The 23,785-nt window shown below is 46.3% G+C and overlaps 1 protein-coding gene across 3 annotated transcripts; it reads left to right on the top strand.

Moving 5' to 3' along the window:
* Positions 1-2,295: 2,295 nt before the first annotated feature.
* On the top strand, positions 2,296-23,444 carry FAM3A (FAM3 metabolism regulating signaling molecule A). 3 transcript variants are annotated; one of them, XM_088453422.1, is made up of 10 exons: positions 2,296-2,631; positions 13,663-13,739; positions 14,018-14,128; positions 14,442-14,465; positions 15,797-15,920; positions 17,091-17,149; positions 17,578-17,628; positions 18,689-18,773; positions 19,419-19,545; positions 22,261-23,444. In XM_088453422.1, exons 2-10 carry the CDS (start codon positions 13,727-13,729, stop codon positions 22,357-22,359), a joined length of 693 nt encoding a protein of 230 aa, XP_088309548.1. In that variant the 5' UTR covers positions 2,296-2,631; positions 13,663-13,726; the 3' UTR covers positions 22,360-23,444. The 3 variants fall into 3 exon arrangements, with proteins under 3 accessions (XP_088309548.1, XP_088309550.1, XP_088309549.1); XM_088453423.1 differs by lacking the exon at positions 2,296-2,631 and adding an exon at positions 3,516-3,574; XM_088453424.1 differs by lacking the exon at positions 14,442-14,465.
* The last annotated feature ends 341 nt before the right edge of the window (positions 23,445-23,785 follow it).

The following is a 23,785-nucleotide window of genomic DNA, read 5'->3' on the forward strand; positions in this document are numbered from 1 at the left end:
GGAGGGGGCCCGTGTGCAGTGGGTCAGGGAGGTAGTGCAGAGAGATATTGTTTGTGAAGGAGGGATTGTGGGGGTAGTGCAGATAGGTAGTGGTGAGTATGGAGGTGTCAGGGAGATAATGCATACAGATAATGGGCCTGTTACATCATGGATCGTAACTGTAACGGCGTACGCAGATCGGCCGATGATGCGTACTGCGCATGCATATGCACCACAGTGCGCGTACGCCAGCCAGTATTGCGATTGCACTGCAATCACATAGGCGATACAAAGCCATCGCAGAGTGAGTGACGGGACGTCAGCATTTGGGGGGGGGTGACGGGAGAGTGGTTGGAGATACACAGGCATGCCTGTCCGTTTGAACGTTGTTTCCTTGGCGTACATTCGCAGCTTGAGTACTCACTGCATGCGCCGGAAGTTGCAATTTCTGAGATAGGTCAGGCCTGCTGTAATTCTGCGTGAGGGTCCGATGTTAGCAATGTATACGCAGGACTGCGAGGTCTTACGGATGTGCTAAAGCGATAGTGGGCGTCTATATGCCGGATGAGCAGTTGCAAACATTAGCATATTTTTGCAGCAGAACTGCGCTGCGAACGCAATAGCGATGCGTAATGAATCAGGCCCAGTGTTTGTTAAGGAGGGGTCAGGGGGGTAATGCAGATAGGTAGCTGTTAGTATGGAGGAGTCAGAGAAGTAGTGGTGAGCAGGGCCGAAACTAGGATATCTGTCACCCGGGGCAAGGCAGTAATTTTGCGCCCCCCTCACTTCCCGTACCTGGATTTTGGGCCTGATTCAGAGCCGGACGCAATTAGCGCTCGCTCGTCCAAAAAATAGGGGTGGCTATTCAAATGAACCGTTCGCTCTTTGAGGTCTGTTCACGCCTCTAGGTCTGAACGAGCGAACAAAACTTTGCGGCTCTGAATCAGGCCCTTTGTCCTTTGCTCCTTCATAAGACAGTGCACTAGCCAGACGTCCCTGGTATAGTGACTTACATTATTCCACACACCATAATGCCCATTACACATCAGTGTGATCGCTCAACCCCTCAGGCATAGGAGATTGCCGTGGCTGCTGCTTAGCAGCCACGAGCAATCTCCCACTGCATCCCAGCACACGCTGTGTGCTGGTCTGCTGCGAGGGAGGGAGGAAGGGGGGCTAGGGGTGGCGCCGGACCCAGGCCCCTCTGGAAGCCCGGTAAATTGTACCTGCTCCTCCCCCTTCTCGGCGCCCCGGGGGAGATATATTATAGTGGCACTTAACGTGCCGCTTTAACGCTTCCTGCTTCGCCTCTATACTGAGGCGAAGCAGGAAGCACTGACGATGAGATTTATTAACATCTCATCGGCCTGAGCAGGGGTGTGATAAGTCCCCCCTCCGGAGATCCCTGAGTACACAGCGCATCAGTCTAGTGCTCATGCGCTATGTGTCACTCCCGTCCGGCTCCACTGAGCATGCACAGGGTCTCGCAAGTATCACGAGATCCCGCGTGCAGCCCTGGAGCCGGCAGCCACCGCAGCAGGGACAGTGCTGTCCCTGCTGTGGGGATAGAGCATCGCCAGGCTGTAGCTGTCGATAGCAACAGCTGCAGCGGGCGGAACAGTCAGTCGAACTGACCGTTCATACATAGCCCTGCCTATCGAAGCAGCTATCATGTAGATAGCAGCACCGATAATGACAGGGGAGCATAGCGCCTGTCATTCGCCGCCCTGCCCCCCTGGAGAAGCGGTATCAGCGCACATAACGTGCGCTGAGGATGCTTCAGCGGTTAATACATCTCCCCCAGTGAACCTGGACAAACCATGTTGCAATGCAAGGGGTGCAAATACATAATTTTTTTTGTCATGTAGGGTCAATACTGGCTGCTTTTGCATGTAAGCTACAAATGCTGGACAACTTTATTTTTACACTGCAAAGTAAATTTCAGTTTGGACAAACCCCTCCCAAAACTAAATCTCCCTGCACATTTTAAATCTGCCCCACCTGCAGTGCAACATGGTTTTATGCACTGTCACTTGCGGTATCTCAGTCTATTCTCGAATCTGAATCAGGCCATGTGTCGTGTGTCCTTGCAATCTCGGGCCAGTGGACTTACTAGAAATTCCACGCTTGGCTGCGTTAGTAAATCACACCTGACAATTTCATGCCCATTTCACGAGGGTGTAGCAAGATGGCCGCCCTTCACATCACCCCTGCTATGGAGAAGCAAGATGGCCGAACTTTCACACCGTCACTGTTAGGGTGTAGCAAGATGGCCGAACTTTCACACGGTCACTGTTATAGGGGTGTAGCAAGATGGCCGAACTTTCACATCGCCACTGTTAGAGTGTAGCAAGATGGGCGCATCTTTGGAGTCAACATAGATACTACCCCCACCTGCTCCAGTTTGACCCTCCGCGGCTTCCGTTACACCTGGAGAGCCATCGCCTCTGCCAGGTCTGCTTACGGTACTACCCTCTGCCTACTATCAGACAACCAATATCCACCTAGGTAACGAGTTTTTATTCCCATTCCCTACCACCAATCCGAGGGTAGAAGAGAAGAACAAGACAAGACCCGCTGTAGTTACTACCGATACATCCGGGTATGACACAGGAGGAAGCAGTCGGGGGGCTATAGCGTGATCCTGTGGAGGTAAGTACATAGCACCAACATCAGACTGCTTGTACTTCCCCAGCTGTCATGGAACCACAAGTCTCAGCATTCCAAGGTATGCTGGTACTTGTATTTTCCGCTGCAGAGCAACAGGCTGGCCTCTTGATGAATGTATAGGAGTGATCAATGTATAGGAGTAACTGGAGTTGCTATGTTTAATGTTACCATAATAACAGCCTTGTTACATGCCTGTAACATGTGCAGGTGTGTGCTGGCTCCCGGTTCAGGTGTGGGCTGTGTGCAGGTCTCATTCATTGGGCGGAATTCAAATGTTTTCGCGGCCCGCATCTCCCGTCTAAAGTGACAGGAGATCGCGGGCCGCTATGCAATTGTTCCAGATTTTCGTGCTGATCGCGCCCAAAGTGGTCGTGTTTAGCTGCGTAAAGCAGCTAAACCCGACCAAAGTGCTGGGCGCAATCGCGAAAAGTGATGTTTGGGCGCCCAAACATGTCACTTTTCGCACATTTCAGCTCTCATCCCACAGGGGTGCGAGCTGAAATGTAGCGCTGTCAGCTGATCTTGCCCGACAGGAGCAAGAATTGAATAGCTCCGTCGGGCGCGATGGGGGCAGGAATCAATTGAATTCCGACCATTGACACTCACTCCCAGGGTTTCCCAAACTCTGTCCTCAAGTCACCCTAACAGTACAGGTTTTAAGGATATCAGTGCTTGTGCACAGATGGTATAATCAAATGGACTGAGATGCTGTTGAAGTCACCTGTGCTTAAGCATTGGATAACCTTATAACTTAGGGCCATATTCAATTAGAGGCGAAAAACCTTTTTCGTCTGTTTTTTTTTTTTTTTTTTTTTAGAAAACTTCACCTAAATTTGTTTTGCCAAATTCAATTCCAGGACAATTTTGCCTAAGCGGAAACTCGATGCATTGAATTCTCCAAAAAATATTCTCCAATCAATAGCAGGTGAAAAGAAATGCAAAATCTTTATTTTGGGGTGCAAACGTGGGGTAACGACTCAGAATCCTTGGGACAGCCCCCCCAAAAGACACATCTGCAAAAAAAACCTCTAAGAACACCCCAAAAAAGACATGTCATTTTTGAGGTAAAATGCAAAAATGTGGGGGGACAAGCATAAAAACTAGTGAAATAGGCTTTTTGGGGGGCTGTAAGGATGGGTCAGGTGTTTTTGGGATTGCAGGTGCATGCAGCAGGTAGATTTTTCACGTTTTTTTTTTAAAGTTCACTTTAGAGACATAAAAATATGCTAGCTCCCATTTTCAAGTACTCCATATTTTACTTTACTACTTATTTTCACCAAAAAATACTGCTTAATTCTATTCTTCACCACTTTTACAAAGACGCTAATAGCAAGCAATTTACACAACTTAAGTGCGGAAAATAGTTTATTAGGGCTATTAGCACACATCTATATTGATTTCCTATGTTAGTGCATCTTTTCCTGGGGTACAGACTGATTTCCCCAATTCTTTCAGTACTTTTCGCCTGTTCCGTATTCGCCTAATTCCGTTTTCACCTGTTTTGCTATTGAATTAGGTGAAAAGTGGGGACGCGCATGGAATGATTTTGCCTCTGAAACAGGAGAATGAGGCGAAAAGTCGGACAGGCGACTTTTCGTATCTAATTGAATACCTTTAAGGGGTCTATTTACTAAGCAGTGTTAGGAGACAGAGTGAAATGTGATAAGGTGCCAGCCAATCAGCTCCCATCTGTCCTCTCAAAGGCTGTGTTTGAAAAATGACAGTTGGGAGCTGATTGGCGGACACCTTATCACTTTCTTATCACTTTTCACTCTGTCTCCTATACACTGCTTAGTAAATAGACCCCTTAGACCAGGGGTGGGGAAAATTTTTCTGCCGGGGGCCATTTTGATATATATATAACATTATTCGCGGGCCCAGTGCAGGCCACGGCCCTCCATGTGACATCACATGGGGGCAGTGCCACAATCGCCGGTGATTACAGCAATGCCTGGAGCATCCTGAGGATGCTCCGGGGAGCTGTAAGGGCAGCGGTGTGAAGCGTCCTAAGGATGCTCCAGGCGGCACTGCTGCATAGATTCTGGCTGCAGGATGCCATTCTAGGCACCCTGCTAGCCAGATAAAGCTAGCAGCAAAAAGCTCAGAGGGCCATACCAAATGATTCCGGGGGCCTTATACGGCCCCCGGGCCTGAGGTTCCCCATCCCTGCCTTAGACTGTTGGGTCACCTTGAGGATGGAGTTTGGGAACCACTGGTCTATTCATTGTTTTTCTTTAGTGTTCTTTTAACACGTGGTTCTTACAACAGGCTTAGGTAACCTCAGGAGCTAAAATCACCTTTGTTTTAATAATTCTTTATTTGAATTGGTCGACATAGTCAGTGGTAATGCTGTGTACATTGAAAACATAATTAAATACAAATAAATGTTTAATAGCGCCAGGAATGAGTGCCAGAAGCTGTTCAATTGGCCGCGCTGTAAACACGTCGCTAGAGGATTTCTGCTCGCACCCTAACAGCAGTGCTCTTGGCACTTAAGTCGGAGAATGCCGTTTACGGTGACTAAACCCTTGTCGCATTTAATTGTATTCTCCCCAATGAGACCATGTTTATAAGAGCAATTAAATGTACATCTTTGGGCAGATTCAATTCATAGAATGTGCCTCCGGGCATCCCTGCGCACCTATTCGTCATTTGTGTCAGAGTCATCCCCAGAAATTTTCCCACACGCCTCGATGCCAGCAGATGTGGATATGCTGTTCTGGAAGAGCATGTCATGTCCTTTTTGCAAAATTTAATTTCCCCCCTTTGACTCCATCTGTATAATCGGTGATATTTCAGCAGACAAGAGAAAAGAGGGACACTTGGGTTTGGAGTCCCGGCACCTCAATGGACAAGTAGTTTTAATTACATATTGGTGCTGCTTTTCGGCAGTTCTGGCTATGTATTTAAAAGAGCAATACTATAAAATGTAAAACCATTAGTGTTTTGCGTTTAATATTATTACCCCTTTAAATCCTACGGCCAGAGCCACCATAAAACTTTGTAAATATTCCCACTGGTGTAGAAATGGCCCCAGTTTAGAAACTCAGTGTAGCAATTCTAAGGGGCATCATCACCTGTCACCCCATTGTTATTTTAAGGCAGCCTCCAAACCATAGAGGAATGCCAAGTGGCGTACAGCGGAAATCCACCGAATAGTAAAAACCTCAAAATGTAGGTGTGATTGGATAGGGAAGACTCTTTCTGTAGAACCACAAAACATGAAGAGGAACCGGTTTTTCAAACTGTCAATTTAAATTGGGGAAGCTAGGCGAGGTTTTTTTTTTTTTGTTAGCAAGTTCAGCCCAAGGAAATTGGTTAGTCTATAGCAGTGTTTCTCAAATCCCTTCCTTGAGACACACTAACAGTGCATGTTTTCCATATCTCCTTGCTGGAGCACAAACTTCTTCATTACTGACTGTCACATTTTAAAAGATCCACAGGTGGTTTTAATTATTTCACTTGTGATTCTGTGAGGAGACCTGGAAAACATGTACTGTTAGTGTCTCTCCAGGACTGCATTTGAGAAGATCCAGCTATCTGTAGCGGCATGGCTATTGTTGGGTTCAGTCTAGGCTTGCCATAATATCCCTTTTTAATCAGGCACACCTATGATTTACCCAGGTTCTGTGGCTGATTAAAACCAGATGAAATCCAGGCTTGAATTTAGCCAGCCACAGAACCTGTGTAATTCATATGTGTCTTGGATTAAAGGGATATTATGGCAAGCCTAGTTATTTCTAATTAGTCCATCTTTTGGTAGAAGACTCACTGTGGGAGGAAGTTCATGTACTTCATCCAATAGACAAGCCAGATTCTATGTAACACTATCATGGTTGGGGGGGGATTCTTCCAGTAGGCAATATGCAGACACTCTGAGAAAAGTTGTTTTATAGTCTCTTAAGAGAGAGAACCTCAAAAAGAATAAACACCAATATGAAACTAATGATAGTCCACGTGATATCAGTCAGGGCATTGGCCACCAAGCCATACAGGGCTGGATTAGGGGGGGGGGGGGGCAACAGGGATGGTCTCCCTGGGGCCCCCAAACACAGACCTGATGACAGAGGGACTAGGAGCACAGGTGTACCACTGCTACATGATCAGCAGGGTGCAGGCAGGTACGTGGATAGTTAAGGGAGCCGCTGTAACTTTATTGCACCAGTCGGTGCAATAAAGTTTCTATTGTTTATTTAGTGCAGTGCGACTGACGTCACGTCGTCACGCAGCGCTGCACCATATTTAGCTTCACCTGTGGCTCACGGTGAGAAACTAATCGGTGTAGTAAGTTACGACTCCAAAAGTATCACATAACTGAAGGTGAACTGTAGAGTATAATGTAGCTGCCCCTTTGCTATTCAGGAGAAGGCACTTTGTTCTGGCATTGGGGGAAGCAGGTAAGAATTCAATGTCGCAGCATTAGTTGGAATCCCCAATTCCACCAAATTGTCAGCACCATGATCCATGGTTGTAGTGAATAATGGCCTTATCTCTGTGAAGACTGTGAAAGCTCCAACAGATGTATTGTAGTGTTCATTCTAGCACCTCGCAAGCCGTGCAGTTATCTTTCCTGCCTGAGGTGTTGCTCTCTACTCTGGTGCTTCTAGCACACTCAGCTGATTAAACAAACTGCTGAGATACAGACCAGTGTGTGCTAGAAGCACTAGAGCAGGGAGAGACACCCCAGGCAGGAAAGAGGAACTGCTCGGGTCGTGACCGGTACAGGGTGCTAGAATGAACACTTATTAATTGCATGGTGCAGTGCATGTGAGTGTAGCCTGTTCCTGGCATTGTTGGTATTACCCCCCCCCCCATTCCCTTGCACGTGATCAGTGGTAGTTCTTTGGCCTTCTCGGGCTGATGAACCGATGCAGTGTGCTCGAGTTTTGTGGGGAGATTTGGCAGTTTTAATGTGTTTTATTTTTCTGCACTCTTTAAGTGAGCGTGTTTCCACTTATCTAATATAATCGGGTATCAGTACAAAGTAAACATCCAAAAACATAATTACAGTCAGCTAGACTGTAACTAAAGCCATGGTAATTACATTAGGGAGGGGCAGGGTTATTACTTAAAACAAAACCTGTTGAAACCTTACATATCAGTAAAAACCCGGTGTGTACACTGTAAATACAATGGTAATGGTCTGTAACCCTGTATAGGAACGTCACTGTATACTGCTGTTGATGTAATAGTCATTTAAAATATTGATTTTTCCAGATGACCTAATGAGATTTGCGCAAAGTGTACAATATGCTGTGTATCTGTGTAATCCACAAATCCCGTCAGACAGCGAATGAGCTCTTACAAATAACCGGGTTTTTTTCTGTGTGCAATTGCATTGTATCCTCATACCCATAAGATGATTAACTGTCATCAAATCGCTGAGAACACTCCGCTGCGTCCAATGATGGTGGCTGAGGCTGTCGCCAGTCCTGGGTAGCGAAGAGATGATGTGTTGCCTGACATCGACTGGGCCGCAGAGTAGCTTAGCACCACCCAACATCATGTTATCCCCATACATTACCGTTTAATACCGAGTCCATACCATTATTATTTACTCAATTATTCCATTTATAAGATACTGTATACTTAAATGGGGAAAACAAAATAAAAATAATGAATCAGTGAGCTCCTATAGGGCAGCTCTAGGAAAGCTAGCGGCTTGTGCAATATTTCTACAGCTGGTATAACTCCTGTAAGTAATAACATTAATCAGCAACATTATCCCTGCTGGTACTGGGCACGACTCAGCCACCTGCAGTAATAAGGTGCAATAATAGAAATATGACTGCGCATTATTGTTAATGATGTCTTATTAATGGGTATTGCTGCTCATTACTTACTGTTCTCTAATTGTAGATGAGCTGTAATATTGTGCATTAGTCACTACCGCTGTTGGCTTCATAATGTCCAGTAATACAGTTTATCTTCAGTAATGGTGCCCAGTAACATATTAGCTTTGATAAGTACTAATAGGTGGGGGGATGGGGAGAGAAGGCTCCTTTCAGTCTGGCAGCTGTTTTCCTCTATGAATTGGTTGGAAAGAAGTTACATTATTATGAGAATTAGATCAACTGTTGTATAGAGGGGAGAAGCTACCCATAGCAACCAATCGGCTTCCAGGTAGTATTTATCAAGTACATCCTATAAAATGATAGGTAGTAGCTGATTGGTCATGCACGCGGAATCGGGTGTAAACACTATACGATATATCGTTTCCGATCCGCTTCGGGACGATATATCATACAATACATCGTATAGTGTGTACCCAGCTTTAAAGGTCTATGATCCGGGGCCAATGATCCCCACTATTTTCTAACTGACAGGCAAGGGATACTGAGGGGGAAATATGCAAAAGAGAAGAACTCCTTTAAATGCAGAGTAGATGGATGTTAGGTTATGCCACAAAATAAAGCATTCTCAGGCTCATAATTCTATCAGTGCTACGTACATGATCATAAATATATTTTAAGAGATTACAAATAATTGAAAAAACTGTGTAAGCAAATTATGGCCAAGTTGTTTCTTTTTTTGTTACGGAACTATTAAATGTAGTAATGTATGAACAGGTGGAAAGTATTGTCTGACAGCCCCTGAAGGGGGACCCTCACTTTAAAAAATTGGGTAGTATCTGATCATTTCTGGGTGCCGTCATTATTTATGCTTTAGAGCTCCCCCTATGTCTCTGTCTTCCCCACATGTCCCTAGAATGCCCATCTGATACCCCCACTTTGCATCATACCTCCCCGCACGTCCCTAGAAAGCCCATCTGATACCCCCACTTTGCATCATACCTCCCCGCACGTCCCTAGAAAGCCCGTCTGATATCCCCACTTTGCATCACACCTCCCTGCATGTCCCTAGAAAGCCCATCTGATACCCCCACATTACATCAGATCGCCCCACATGTCCTTAGAATGCCCATCTGATACCCCCACTTTGCATCACACCTCCCTGCATGTCCCTAGAATGCCCATCTGATACCCCCACTTTGCATCATACCTCCCCGCACGTCCCTAGAAAGCCCGTCTGATATCCCCACTTTGCATCACACCTCCCTGCATGTCCCTAGAATGCCCATCTGATCGCCCCATATTACATCAGATTGCCCCACATGTCCCTAGAATGTCCATCTGATACCCCCACTTTGCATCAGACCTCCCTGCATGTCCCTAGAATGCCCATCTGATACCCCCACATTACATCAGATCGCCCCACATGTCCTTAGAATGCCCATCTGATACCCCCACTTTGCATCATACCTCCCCGCACGTCCCTAGAAAGCCCATCTGATCGCCCCATATTACATCAGATCGCCCCACATGTCCCTAGAATGCCCATCTGATACCCCCACTTTGCATCAGACCTCCCTGCATGTCCCTAGAATGCCCATCTGATACCCCCACATTACATCAGATCGCCCCACATGTCCCTAGAATGCCCATCTGATACCCCCACATTACATCAGATCGCCCCACATGTCCTTAGAATGCCCATCTGATACCCCCACTTTGCATCAGACCTCCCTGCATGTCCCTAGAATGCCCATCTGATACCCCCACTTTGCATCAGACCTCCCCAATTGCCCCTTAAATGCATGTTTAACGCTTCCATAATGTTACATGTAATATACAGTGAACACTACTGAAGAAACAATCAGCAGTGGGTGAACAGTCATACAGATCATTCCTTATTCTGTGTGTAATGCTGAATCGCCAGAGTACGCAAGGCACAGCATTCATGTATAAATGGAAATATTTTATTATGCATATTAAAAAACTACAACAAAGATCAGATTTATTATGCACAAACTATAACCCACAATTAAAGCTCACAATGGTTCATGGCATAGAAGACCTCACTTCTACATCATCTACATATGTTGCTTTATTAGAGGAAGCTTAAAGAAAAATGTTGTTTAAAAAATAAATGAATAAAATAAAGGAAGCTGTCGTGTGTATGGGGTGTTGGGGGGGGGGGCAGCACCCTCAGGTGTATGGGGGATTGGGGGGGTAACAGCACCCTCAGGTGTATGGGTGATTGGGGGGGTAACAGCACCCTCAGGTGTATGGGGGATTGGGGGGGTAACAGCACCCTCAGGTGTATGGGGGATTGGGGGGGTGGCAGCACCCTCAGGTATATGGAGGTATTGGGTGGCAGCACCTTCAGGTGTAAATTGGCACATTTGAGAGGTACAGGTCCTTTAAGGCTGTTCTGTACCGTGCTTACAGAACTCTTATCTCCATTAAAAGAGCTGATCAATGTCTTATATGATAGAAACACTTGTCCCAGGAAATGATATTAAAATGTTGGTGATGCGTTTGATCACATTGTGACAGTGTGGGTGTTTGGATAAAATGGGTAATTGTTGGCATATTGCAGTGTTTGTACGCTGGGAATCTGATCTCTACACACAGGGCCTGATTCAGAGCCGCTCGTAAGCGGCCGCTCGTTCGCTCTGAGCGATGTTCGCACAACTGCGCATGCGTATGAGTCGTAATGCGCATGCGCAAACCAGTCATTGCTGTCGGAAATCGTGTGCTCACAAAACAGCGAGGGGCTGCTAATTTGAGTGACAGAATGTACCATTTGTGGGTGGTAACGGGAAGGTGCTTGAAAACGGGGGAGTGGAGATCCGAACGCAGGCGTGCCTAACGGTCAAAAGGGCGTTTAATGGGAGTGCATAATTAGTAAAGGAGCGTCATCGACCACGTCACTTGGTTGTCTTTTAGCCTGAACTGCTCGCATTGATTGCGGTAGGAAAAACCTACCACAAGCACCGCGAGCAGTTCAGATGCTTTCCGATATACCCAATTAATCTAATAAATACCAGAGATGACGTGTGTTGCGAACGGCAAAGGGGCATCTTTAAAAAATAGCGAGTGCATTTTTCGTTCGCTCGCTCGCTCGCTCAGACATAGAGGCGTCAACAAAACGCAAAGAGCGAGCGCTCAATTTAAATAGCCGGCCCCTTGTTTGGAACGACCGTCCGCAAATAGCGTCCGGCTCTGAATCAGGCCCACAATGTGTTACTCTCTCTAAGCACTGATGGGCATCTGTTACAGATGAGAGGCAACTGGTTTGTCCAGTTGTGTTCATGAGCAATTGTCGGTGTGTTAATACACAGTCTTGTTTTATAGTTTTCTGTTCCAAATTGTAAACGACTGCGGTGTATCCTGGCACCATATAAGTGTTAGTATAATATTGAACCTGCAATGAACGGATGAAGGACAGGTGACTAGCCCAGCAAGCATGCTATAGGGCAGAGGTTCCCAAAACGTGGTCCTCAAGGCACTTCAACAATTCAGGTTTTAGTGATATCCACGTTTAAGCACAGGTGGTTTATCTACATTGAAATTTAGGGATGACAATTAATGTACCTGGAAAGTTATAGTAAGTGCATTTTGGGACAGTATTTGGGAAGCCAGGTCTAGAAAGGGTCCCAGGTGTATTTAATTTGAAAGTGTGTTTTTACGTTGTAGTAATGGGATATTGAGAAAGCTGTTTATGCCAATTAAATTGGGGACATGTTGCCTTTACCGATGGACTATATTCCGTCGCCGGAATCCTGACAGCAGTCGGGACCCCGGCTCCAGAATACTGACTGCCAGCATGCCGAAGGTAAGTATAGGGGGGTGGGGGGGGGGGGGTTAGGTTTAGGGTTAGCCACTATTATTATTATTATTATTATTTATAGGGCGCCACACGTGATCCGCAGCGCCGTACATACAGTACAGGGTACACAGAACATTACATTACAATACAGTCACCAAAATATAAACAGAACACAAGTAACAATTAGCAACAGAATTCTCCATACACAATACAGCTCTGAAGGTGAAGGCTGTCATAGACGTGCTAGAGAAGAAGGCTGTGAGACATTGGGGAGGAGGACCCTGCTCCTAGGAGCTTACAATCTAGGGGGAGGGTTAGGGTAGGAAGAGTGTTACCATACCAACCAACAAGTGTGAGTATGTTAGTCTTGCCAGGATCCTGGCACCTGGATTCTGACCGCTGGGATCCCGACTGTCGCTATTACTTACCCAACCCTGCCTTTTAAGCTAAACAGCATTTTGTAGTGAGATCCTTTAACCGGGATGGGTACGGGATACCGACTGTCAGAATCCTGACGGACCAATGGAATCCCCTCTGTCGGTATTTTAACCGCATCCCCCCCCTTTACCCAACTAGCCATCCAGACAGTGTTTGGAGGTGTCAGAATATCTGACTTTCAAAAGTCTCCTGCTGCCAATGATGGATCGTATCTCTCTTATTAAGTGGGTCCTTCAAATCGTCTCTCTATAATTACTGCATGATACCTGGTAGATTGAGTTATGGAGCGTACACACGGTCAGATTTGTCAGACTTGTCAGATTTGTCAGATGAACGATTAAACGATTTGAACGATTTGGACGATTTGACCAAAGTTTTGAACGATTTGAACGATTGAACGATTTTTGACTGCATTAAAATGAATGGAATCGTCCAAGTCTGACTGCAAACCCATCAGATGTCAGATATCGTTATCTGACAAACGGGAACGCGCATCGTTGATCGTCCATCGTTCAGGCATGTCAGATATGAACGATTTTCCATCAGATATGAACGACTGAACGATTTTTAAATCGTTATCGTCCATATCTGAAGAAAAAATCTGATCGTGTGTATGCACCATTACTCTGTACAGCGAGTTTCTTATCTTGTGCACTGTAATGATTAAACGTTTATTCAGAAGTGGTCTGGGGTGCACAGTAAGGAAGTATGAGGTATCTGGTGGGATATTAAAGGCATGTCACACTGAGGTCCATTTAATTGACCGCCATCTTGGGCCCATAATAGCTGTCATCCATCACTGGTTTATGCTGACCTTAATTTGGTGATCCCTCCTTCTGTGCAACCTAAACCTTTCACAGATTAATCTGACGGCTGTCACATATGGGAACACCTTGGCCTCAGCCCAGGTTATATATTCTCATGTAGATATCTATTATGAACTATTCTTTTATTGTTCAGGGACGGCTAGACGTGGCTGATAGCCCAGTATACCAGGGCAGGAGTTGTGCCTTTTAGCTGCAGTATGCGCTTAGCAGGTAAGTTTGCCAACCTTGACTGTGGGTTACTTTGTATCTTGTTTTGTGTTTCATCGTCAGATTGCAGTGATTTCACCATAATTATTAAAGGAACATGAATGTCCAGAGATATAACACGGTCTTCACCTATTGTGCTTCTGGCACTGTCCAATACGTTAATCATTCCACCTAAGTGTTCCTCATTTGCACCCAGGATGTAACGTTCACCTCTGGGTTGTCCATAAAAAAACATGGCTGCCAGGGCGAGAACTTACTTTGGCTTACCCCTTTCTCTGCAGGTCCCGTGCGTATTGTTGTGGTTCTGCTCACAGTGGGTCTGACATGGATTTTGGCTGGAATTATGCTGGGAACGCAGAACGGCTTCCCTCGGGTACAGCAAATTCTGGGTGGTAAGTTACTCATCATGACCGTCGCGCTGGACGCCATTTGTATTCTGCGGCATAATATTTTGAACCTGATCATGTAGCGTTTCCCGACAATTACACACCCTCACCCCTATTCCCTCCCCTCGCAGTACCTGTAATACATCAATCTTTGCTCTATAGGTAATGCAGGATTTCTACAATAACATAATTGGCACATCCGTATTCCTCTGACTATATCTGCCCCATGTGTCTCCTCATTGGATATAGATGGGTGATTTAGCTGGATATTTTTATTCAACTTTTGCCATGTTGTCTTAATTCTGCTCATTGTCCGCAGGTTCCGATGTGAGCACTACTGCCGGTGAGTATTCGCACCAGGGTCTCTTTACAGAACGTCCACACTCCACTGCTGGCACTAACACCTCTGGGTACCAACCGAGGACTAAATACACTTCTCAGCGCTGTAGTGTTGTGCCTGAACACATGCACAACATACTGGAAATAGAGCAGAGATTGAGGTTATTGATCCCCCCCGTGCAGGCACACAACCTCTGTTCACACTTTATCACTTGATAATGTCCAACCATGACAGGGATATGTCCCCAGTATAATGGATATTGGCATTCTGTATCATATGAGTGGAGAAGGTGCTCTGGCATAAGGATCCAAATAAATGGGTCTGTTGGTGGCACACATCTTAGCCCGGGATGACAGTCTGCATGGTAATGCGTAGATAGCACACGTCTTTACAACCAATATGTAAGAAAGTATTCTCTACTAACGAACAGTGACTCCTTCACGACGAGCAAAAAATGATGTCCCAAGCGATGCTTTATTCCTACCATGAAGGTGGGTACACACTCTATGATACACTGGCCGAGCCTGTGATCCATGACGGATTGCAATTACCATCATATAGCGTGTACCCCTAGCAGGCAGTCGCATTGGCCCATCTGGTTTTCGTGTGGCATCTCGTGTAGTGTCTACAGCGATGCGGTATATTGTGACAACTAGGGATGTGCAGGCTCTGATTAGTTTGGATTTCCCGCCAAATATGTTTGTTTGTTTTTTTCCCGCCAAAATCGGGTCTCAGAAAGAGGCAAAACATCATCTTTCATGGACTTTTGTCCAGGAATGATGATGTTTGTCCATGAAAAATTACGTTTTGCCTCTTTCGGAGACCCGTTTTTTTTTTTTGCGGGAAAAATAAAACGAATTTGGCGGGAAAACTCCAAACTAATACGAGCCTGCACATCCCTAGTTACAGCGCATCACCACGTCCGCACATTGCTAAGGTGTGTACCCAGCTTTACAAGGTTCAAGTCCACTTCCCAGTGGACTTGAACCTGAACAGTCCTTTGCACCTCCCTGCGATGCTTGTTACGCCCCTGTAACTGCATCTACTCCACCTGTGAATCTCTTATAAATAATCGCACCCCACAAAACGAAATCTCACCTAGGTGAGACCAAATCGTAGTCTGCTAGTGACGTCCCAATCTGTCCGCGCCTTTCTCCACCACTGCGGATGTTACCATTTGCACAAAAGTAATAAAGCAAGCAGCGTTTGCACGTACATAAACCAGCCATCCTTACTAATTCTCTCCTTCACTTCCCTCGTTCATTGTTCTGGGGTATCTATTCAGCTGCAACATTATGTGACTCCATTCATGATCTTTCTCTCTCACCCTTCAGACCCACGTCCCAGGAGGTATAAGTGTGGCTTACCACAGCCGTGTCCTGACAAGCACTTTGCTTTCCGAGTGGTGAGCGGAGCAGCAAATGTCATTGGTCCCAAAATCTGCCTTGAAGACAAAATGTGAGTCCTAACTAACCGGCCTGCAGGAGTGTCAGTACTGCTCCGCCAGCTGGGCCGGGAAGATGGGGTTATATACTGGCGTGTGCAAAGTTACAGTAAATCACAGCAGCCAATAGCCAATCTGCTGTGCAAGGTCCGCTAAAGAAAGCAGTTTCCTGTGATATACTGTATGTCCGTAGCTAAACCACATTGTACGCAATGGTGGATCTTGATAAACGTAAATTTCTATGCAGAATTGCTTCTGACTTTACTTAGCAGAAATCTTGTTATGATTGTATGTAAATCCTATCCAGCCGTATGGGGTATAGCTATTATGACTTTGTTAACCATTTACAATTGCTTGAAGACCTAGTTGGTGGTTAGTCGGCATCTGTAATATATTTGTATGACTGAGCTCATATTTCCGTTCCTCCTATAAAACTGGTAAACTCAGGCCCGCAAGGAAATAATTGGTTGACATTCTAACAGCCTGTAGTCATATAGTGTTCATTCTAGCACCCTGCACCTGTCATAACCTCTGCAGTTCCTCTTTCCTGCCTGGGGTGCCGCTCTCTGCTGTGGTGCTGAGACAGCTGAGCTATAGACTAGAGTGTGCTAGAAGCACCAGAGCAGAGAGCAACACCACAGGAAGGAAAGAGGAACTGCACTGATTGTGACAGGTGCAGGGTGCTAGAATGAACACCAGTCATGTGTTGATAAACATTACATGCAAATAGCTAGGTGAACATGGGTTACCACTTTACTTAAAAAGGTTACTAAGTAAATTCTCTTCCCAATAATGGTACTTCTGTTGGGGGTTCATATACTGGGGAACCCAAGGCTTGCATATAGCCAGTTCCTTTTTCCCCCGATCACTTCCAACGCTGTTTGGGGTTTCTCTGGGACAAGGGAGATCTGCCATAGTGGTTCTAATGCAGGGAAATTCAACATGCGGCCCTCCAGCCGCTTCGGGACTTCACATCCAAGCATGCTCTGTCACCATTTTGCTACTCGGGCATGCTAAAACAGAGGCAGTGCACCCTGGGACGTGTAGTTCAACGGCAGCCAGAGGGCTGCATGTTGAATACCCATGGTCTAAGGCTTTCTAGTAGAGTACCGCACCCAATCTGATCAATTGCGTTGCTGTTCAGGTGTATTGCAGATATAGCTACATCCTTGTTATCTTTTTAGGCTGATGAGCAGCGTTCAGAACAACGTGGGCAGAGGACTGAATATTGCGCTGGTTAATGGTGAGCCTTATGAAACTTTTAACACCGCAGATGTGTTTAACAGTAGTACAGCTGTCTTGCATGGGTGTGATTTGCTCAACGTAGAGTAGACCCTTACAAGGGAGCATTTATACCCACAGCAGCCCTTGCGACCGCACACTGGGCCCGGGACCTAGGTGACAACATGCGTCTACTATCCTCAGCCTGGCTGCACTAGATTTAAGTATCCTGTCCTTCCCTTTGGCAGCTACTGAGTATAACAGCATTGTGTGTGTGTGTGTGTGTGTATATAGCTCATGCATCTGTGTGAGATTGGTGAAGTTGCCATTAGTTCTACGAGTTCAGTGATGGACTTGAATCTTGAAGTCCTGCTCAGTAAGTTCTAGTTCTGCCTCTGGGCAAATGCTGATATGTACGGTAACAGATTTGTTATTGCTTTGTAATTTCAGGAGTGAACGGAGAGCTTATTGAGGCCAAATCTTTCGACATGTGGGAAGGAGGTGAGTCGATACGTACAGATGGCACATGTAATGTGTGTGCAGCTTTTGGAGGGAGTTGAACATAAGCCCCTCTTACAGTGAACCGGTGTAAGACACACGTTTGCCTCAGCTGATGTCACGGACCAGATCCCTCCCGCCATTGCTCATCAAAGCTGAGTCTCGATTTCAGACAAATTGGAAATGTGATCATAAATAGGACCTATGTTAGGATTTTGGCTGCTTACCCAGTCAGGTGGCTTTCACATGTCTCCTATATCTGAAGCCTGGACAGATCATGGCCAGGGAGGGGAATATTGCTACGGTGTCCCATTTGACGTGGTACTCATGTGGATTATTATTATCGTTTATTTATATGGCGCCACAAGTGTTCCGCAGCACCTTACAAAGTACATAAACAAATAGGTTGATTTACAGTGACTTATAGTACAATACAATACAATACGGGACATGGATAATATACATTGCTACAATCGCGACCATAACATCCAGATAAGCAACAAAGCAAAGCAACCAAGTGTTAGGCGCCCTGGTAGAGAGTAAGAAGTAGATGAAGGTAGAGTAAGGAGAAGCACAAGAGGGTAGAGTACTCTGCTCATAGGAGCTTACATTCTAAAGGTGAGGGACAGACATACAGGCGTGACACAGATGGGGTAGACAGGGAGGAAGGAGCATGTAGCAGCAAGTTAAGATGAGAGCTGGAAGGCTTTGATGAAATAGTGGGACTTGAGAGCCCGTTTGAAGGATTGTAGAAAGGTGCAGAGTCTGAGGGAGAGCGTTCCAAAGGTGAGGAGCAGCGCGGGCAAAATCTTGGAGGCGGGAGTGGGAGGAAGTAATCAATTGGCATGAGAGGCGGCCCTAATCTACCCCACCTGTATTCGTCGCTTGGCCCAGCCGGCCTTGGAACGTAATTTTTTTATTTTTCCACCTGTCAACTTTTCTTTTTAATGTATTTTTAATTGTTTGTATGCTTGTGTAATTTGAGCGATATAGAATGATATTGTACACACAGACACACTATATATCTTTATTTGTAATAAACCTGTCCTTTTTTTCTATCTAGATGTGTCTCAGCTAATGAATTTCCTGCGCCCCATACATGAAGGGACCTTGGTGCTATTGGCTTCTTATGACGACCCAGCCACAAAGTGGGTATATAGTAATGCGCAGATGTTAATTATGCTGCATATATATACATTCAGGTGTTGTCACATATCTGTGTGTATTTATTTATATATACTACTCTGATGCACCGTATTACCTATACTACAGTAATGTAGAAATGTCGCCATGTGTGTTTATCTCCCCCCCTCTATGTTGTCTGTCATATGCTACCGTCGCACAACACAATCCTGTCGCTCGGCCGGCCATGTGATTACATTGGATGGGATCAGATTACTGTTAGACACCAGGGGAAGAGGGGGAAGGGGTGCAGAGACTGCGATATTGCCTGAGGTTCCCCCGATTTCACTGCAGATCTCACCATGTGTGACCAATTCTTGTACTTAAGGCATCCATTGGACTGGCCCCCACTTCCTATGAATGGAATTGCGTGCTGTAATCTGTGTCCCATGTCCCGGGGGCTTATGATTTTAATTTTAACATTGGTTTTTATGTAATTGATACCATCTGTTGCTGGTTTTATACCATCTGTGCCACAGCACCAAACAAAACGCACAGCACCAGGACGTACACGGTAGACTCTAAATGATACAGGCAGGAGAACATGTCTTATGTCATATCTTCCACCTTACTGTAAGGATCACCTCTTTCTATTTGCTTCTCTCTATAAGGATGACGGAGGATGCCAGGAAGATGTTCAGTGAGCTGGGCAGCACGTCGTCGAAGGATGTGGCGTTCAGAGATAGCTGGGTCTTTGTGGGCGCAAAGGGGATCCAGGATAAGTCTATGTTTGAACAGGTATAATTACTGGTGCCTGGCACAGGACTTTTATATCACTGCACATCATGGATGCTAATCACTTATTGTCTGTGAGATTACCTTCCAGTACCCATATTTATTTATAGGCATGTTCCACCTTCAGACGACTTTAAATTCCTTCTATCTCCATAGGGGACACAGGCTTTACGCTGGGTATAGATTGGTGGAAAGGAGTCTGGGCACCACAGAGATAACTTTGTCAGGCACAGCCCAGGCTCCAGTCTCGGTGGAGCTCCAAGCCGCAGCCGGTGCAGCTGGGAGAAGGTAAGTGCGGCTCCCTGTTTACAAGAAGCAGCGGAAACTCGGCTTATCACCGCCAGGCTTATGTACCGCTGGTGGCTCATTGGAATTTTTCTCTGGTTCTTAGGGCCCTACAGGCTTTGCCTTTTGAGCCTTGGATACTGTGTACGTTTTTTTGGCTTACCTGGAAGACTGTCTTCCTCCTGGCCATAGCTTCTGCTTGACGGGTGTTGGGCGTGAGCGCTTTATCTTGTCTCTCTCCGTTTCTAATCTTTCACGAGGACAGAGCTGTCCTTTGAATGCGACTAGGTTACTTTCCTAAGGTTGTTTCCAGGTTTCACATCAATCAAGAGATTGTGGTTCCTGCTTTCCAGGTTCTTCTCCGGAGGAGGCCTTTCTGGATGTCATGTGGGCCCTCCGGATTTATGTAGATAGGACAAAGGGAATGGGTATGATATACCAGCGACTGAATAGCTGCCGGTTCTAATCCTGACGCTGGAAGCCCGAAGGATGAAGATCCCGACAGGTGTGGTAAGTACGCTATTCCTAACCCTCCCTCTTTGGTGCCTAACCCTAACCTCCCATACCCCCCCAGTGCCTCACCCTAACCTCGCCCCTGGTGGTTCCTAACCCTAAACCCCCTTTACCGCACCCTAAACCTAACCCTCCCCAGGGGGTGCCTAACCCTAACCCCCCTGGCAGTGCCTAACCTAACCACCCCATCCCTGGGGAAAGTGCTGTCCTCACCGGTCTCCGGACGTACGGCATTCCGACGTTCGGTATGCCGACGCCGGTATCCTGATGTCCTTCGGGATATCAGCGTTGGCATTTTTACCACCCGGCATCTCGTCTGCCGGCCATTTAACTACATCTTGAACAAAGGACTTGCGTAGGACAGATGCTCTTTGTTCTGTATGACGCAAACGGGGCTGGCCAGCGACTAAGCAGACGCTGGCCAGATGGATCCATTGTACAATTCCCCACGCTTATGCTGTGGCGGATCGTCGTGCACCGTTCGTGGTGAGGGCTTGTTCAACCCAGTCGGTGGGAGGTTCGTGGGCAGTGCAACGTGGTGCCTTCTGCAGAACAGCTGTGTAGGGCGGCCACGTGGTTTTCTGCCAATACGTTCCTGAACTTCTATTCCTTTCTATTCCTTTGATACCTTCGCCATACCTGATGCGGCTTTTGTGCAAAGGGTTCTCAGCGCAGCCCAGGAGCGTCCCCTCCCTTAGGGGATTAGCTTTGGGATGTCCCAACGTAAAGCCTGTGTCTCCTATGGAGGAAGAAGAGAAGATTTCTGTGCTTACCTGTTAAATCCTTTTCTTCGATTCCATAGGGGACACAGGGCTCCCACATGGACACACCTGGCTTGTGGAGCTTGCTCTGCTTTCGGTTCTCCTGGTCACCTATCTTGTGTACTTGGACCTGCGGGTCCGATTCAGACCCGCTCGCTAGATGCGTTCGCACGCAGCCAAAGTATCCAAATCCTGCGATCGCACGGCATTAGCACGCCCACTATGTCTTGGCGTGCGATCGCAGTGTGTATTTAGATGCCCACCAGTCTGTCTTTAGACGCCCACTTATACAACTCATCTCCAGATTGGTAACATCGAGTACCATCAGTAGCGTACGCAGCACTTGAGGCTGACCATACCCTGCGAGTGCTTCAACCATGTGACGTGTACTATGACGCTGCGTCTTAATTTTGCACGCCTCTGAAACGGCGTTAAGAGGCTGACACGCCTGCGTTCGCACCACCACTCCCTCGTTTCCATCTACCAACCCCTGTCACCACCCACAAACTGCTCGTCCTGTTACTAGCGAGGCGTCTATGCACAAGGTGCGATCGCATGGACTAGTTTGCGCACGTGCACTGCGATGCATACGCACATTGCAAACAGCGACAGGCTACGTGCGAACGCAGCCTAGCGAACGGGTCTGGATCAGGCCCTGAGTGCGTGCCGATCTTCCTCCTTCTCCTTCTTGCTCCTTGTCTTAGGCTTGTTAACTTTACTGAGGTGGCCTGTGGCTGGGGGTGGGATAGGGGAGGAAGTGGGGAGCCTGGGCTGTGCCTGACAATGTTAACTGTGTGGTGCCCAGACTCCTTACCACCAACCTATACCCAGCGTAAAGCCTGTGTCCCTTATGGAATCGAAGAAAAGGATTTTACAGGTAAGCACATCTTCTTTTATTAGCTGTCCTTCTGCAGCTAATTACTTTTACCTTTCTGGCTTCTGTGTTTTTCAGGCATGTATTTATAGCATCAGTACTTGTGTTGCCCTGGAAATGACCCAGGTCTGAGCTCTCTTTGCACTGTACGATTTGTGTCTAGAGAGGAACCTATTGTTGCATCTGAAATGTAACAGCTGTGACTGATTATACGAATATGTGGCTACAAAGCCAGGTGAAAAAATTTAATATATCAGGTTTTCATCCTGCCCATCTTTCCCACAGCTAATGAAGAACAGTAAAAGCTCTAACAAGTATGAGGGCTGGCCTGAGGCTGTGGAGTTGGAGGGCTGTGTGCCCCAGCGCACTCTGGATCTTGAGTGAAAGGCAATAGCAGAGTGTTACGTAACCCAAGCAGGATCTTGTGTGTATTGGCCTGACTGCTGCCTGATTGGCCCTCTCTACTGATGCTGTTTGTACATTTCCTATGCCGATCCTGCGGTCTTCTTCTCTCGGACTTCTCTAGATGGGTATTTCTGCTACCGGTGCAATGTTTTATCAGGTTGGGACAATGACATAAATGGACTAAAAGATGTCTTCAAAATCCACATGCACTTTTAACAGATGCCTGCCAGCCACCCGGTGGTCAGCCGAGGAAATTGCAATTATCAACCCACCATTCCTGTGCAGGTCTCCTCCTTTCCAGTGGTCATTGCATCTTCATCTAAAGAAAAATAACAGACCTACTTGAAATGGTGCAAAGTTGTTATAGGGCTTAAACCTCCTACATAAGCACAACCATATATTCCAGATGATATTTTTCTAATTGTGCTAAGATCATGCATTTAAAACAGATTTCAGGCAGATACCTTGGGCCTCCGAAGTGGCAACGGGAAAACATGGAGGGCTGCTGTCATTTTCCCGACATGACCACGTTTGGCAGAGATTAAATCGACATCGTTTCTCAACAGTATCCAAACCACACACTTTGCCCTAATAAATGGAGGTAATAGATTTGTTTCCTGCTAGGGAGGTTATTCTTAAATATTTGCCTAATTACCGGTAATATTGCAAGATTAGGAGTGATGTCATGCCGTGTCCTTAGTAGTTACTCCACAGCATGAGAGGTCAGAGCAATGTGCTCCACAATACTATAATCAGATACAGATTTATTTATTTTAATATTAGATTGTATGAAAGCGAAGACAAAGAGAAATTACTGTTGAACTACACATATAAACCTAGACCAACACTGTGACCCAGAATATAGGATGGGGCTAAGTCTGCCTAAAAACTATATAGATATATTATGTTACTGTAGGTGTGATTCAGAGGGAGCGGTGTGCGATTGTGTAACTGCTATCTCAAGTTAGACAGGTGTGAGTGTAGTAATTGCAAACAAGAATGGAAAGGATTAGTGACCGGGCTGGTTGAAATGCTTCCTTGATGGTTTCTTTTTTTTTTTTTGGGTGGGGAGGGGGGAGGGGGGGGGGGAGGATGATTTAACACAGGTTTGTCACGTGTACTAAACAATAAATGAAACCTTTTCTTACAAAGACTTGTGTCTTGACTTAAAACAAAAATACTTTTCTACTTCAGGGTCCATAGGGTATCCACAGGATACCTTGGGGTATAGGTGTGACGTCAGTCATCGGGCACCATAGAGTTAAGCTTTCAGCCTCCCAGGATGCACTAGGGTCCCCCTCCTATACCCCACCCCCGAGCCAAGGCACCTCAGTTTAGTTTGGTGCCCGGCCGGAGTCGGGTGCACCTGTTGGAGTGGGGGCTAAGAAGAGCCCCTGAAGTTTTC

The sequence above is a fragment of the Taudactylus pleione genome, unplaced genomic scaffold, assembly GCF_031769625.1.
Source record: "Taudactylus pleione unplaced genomic scaffold, aTauple2 ptg000579l, whole genome shotgun sequence".
NCBI classification, from domain to species: domain Eukaryota; kingdom Metazoa; phylum Chordata; class Amphibia; order Anura; family Myobatrachidae; genus Taudactylus; species Taudactylus pleione.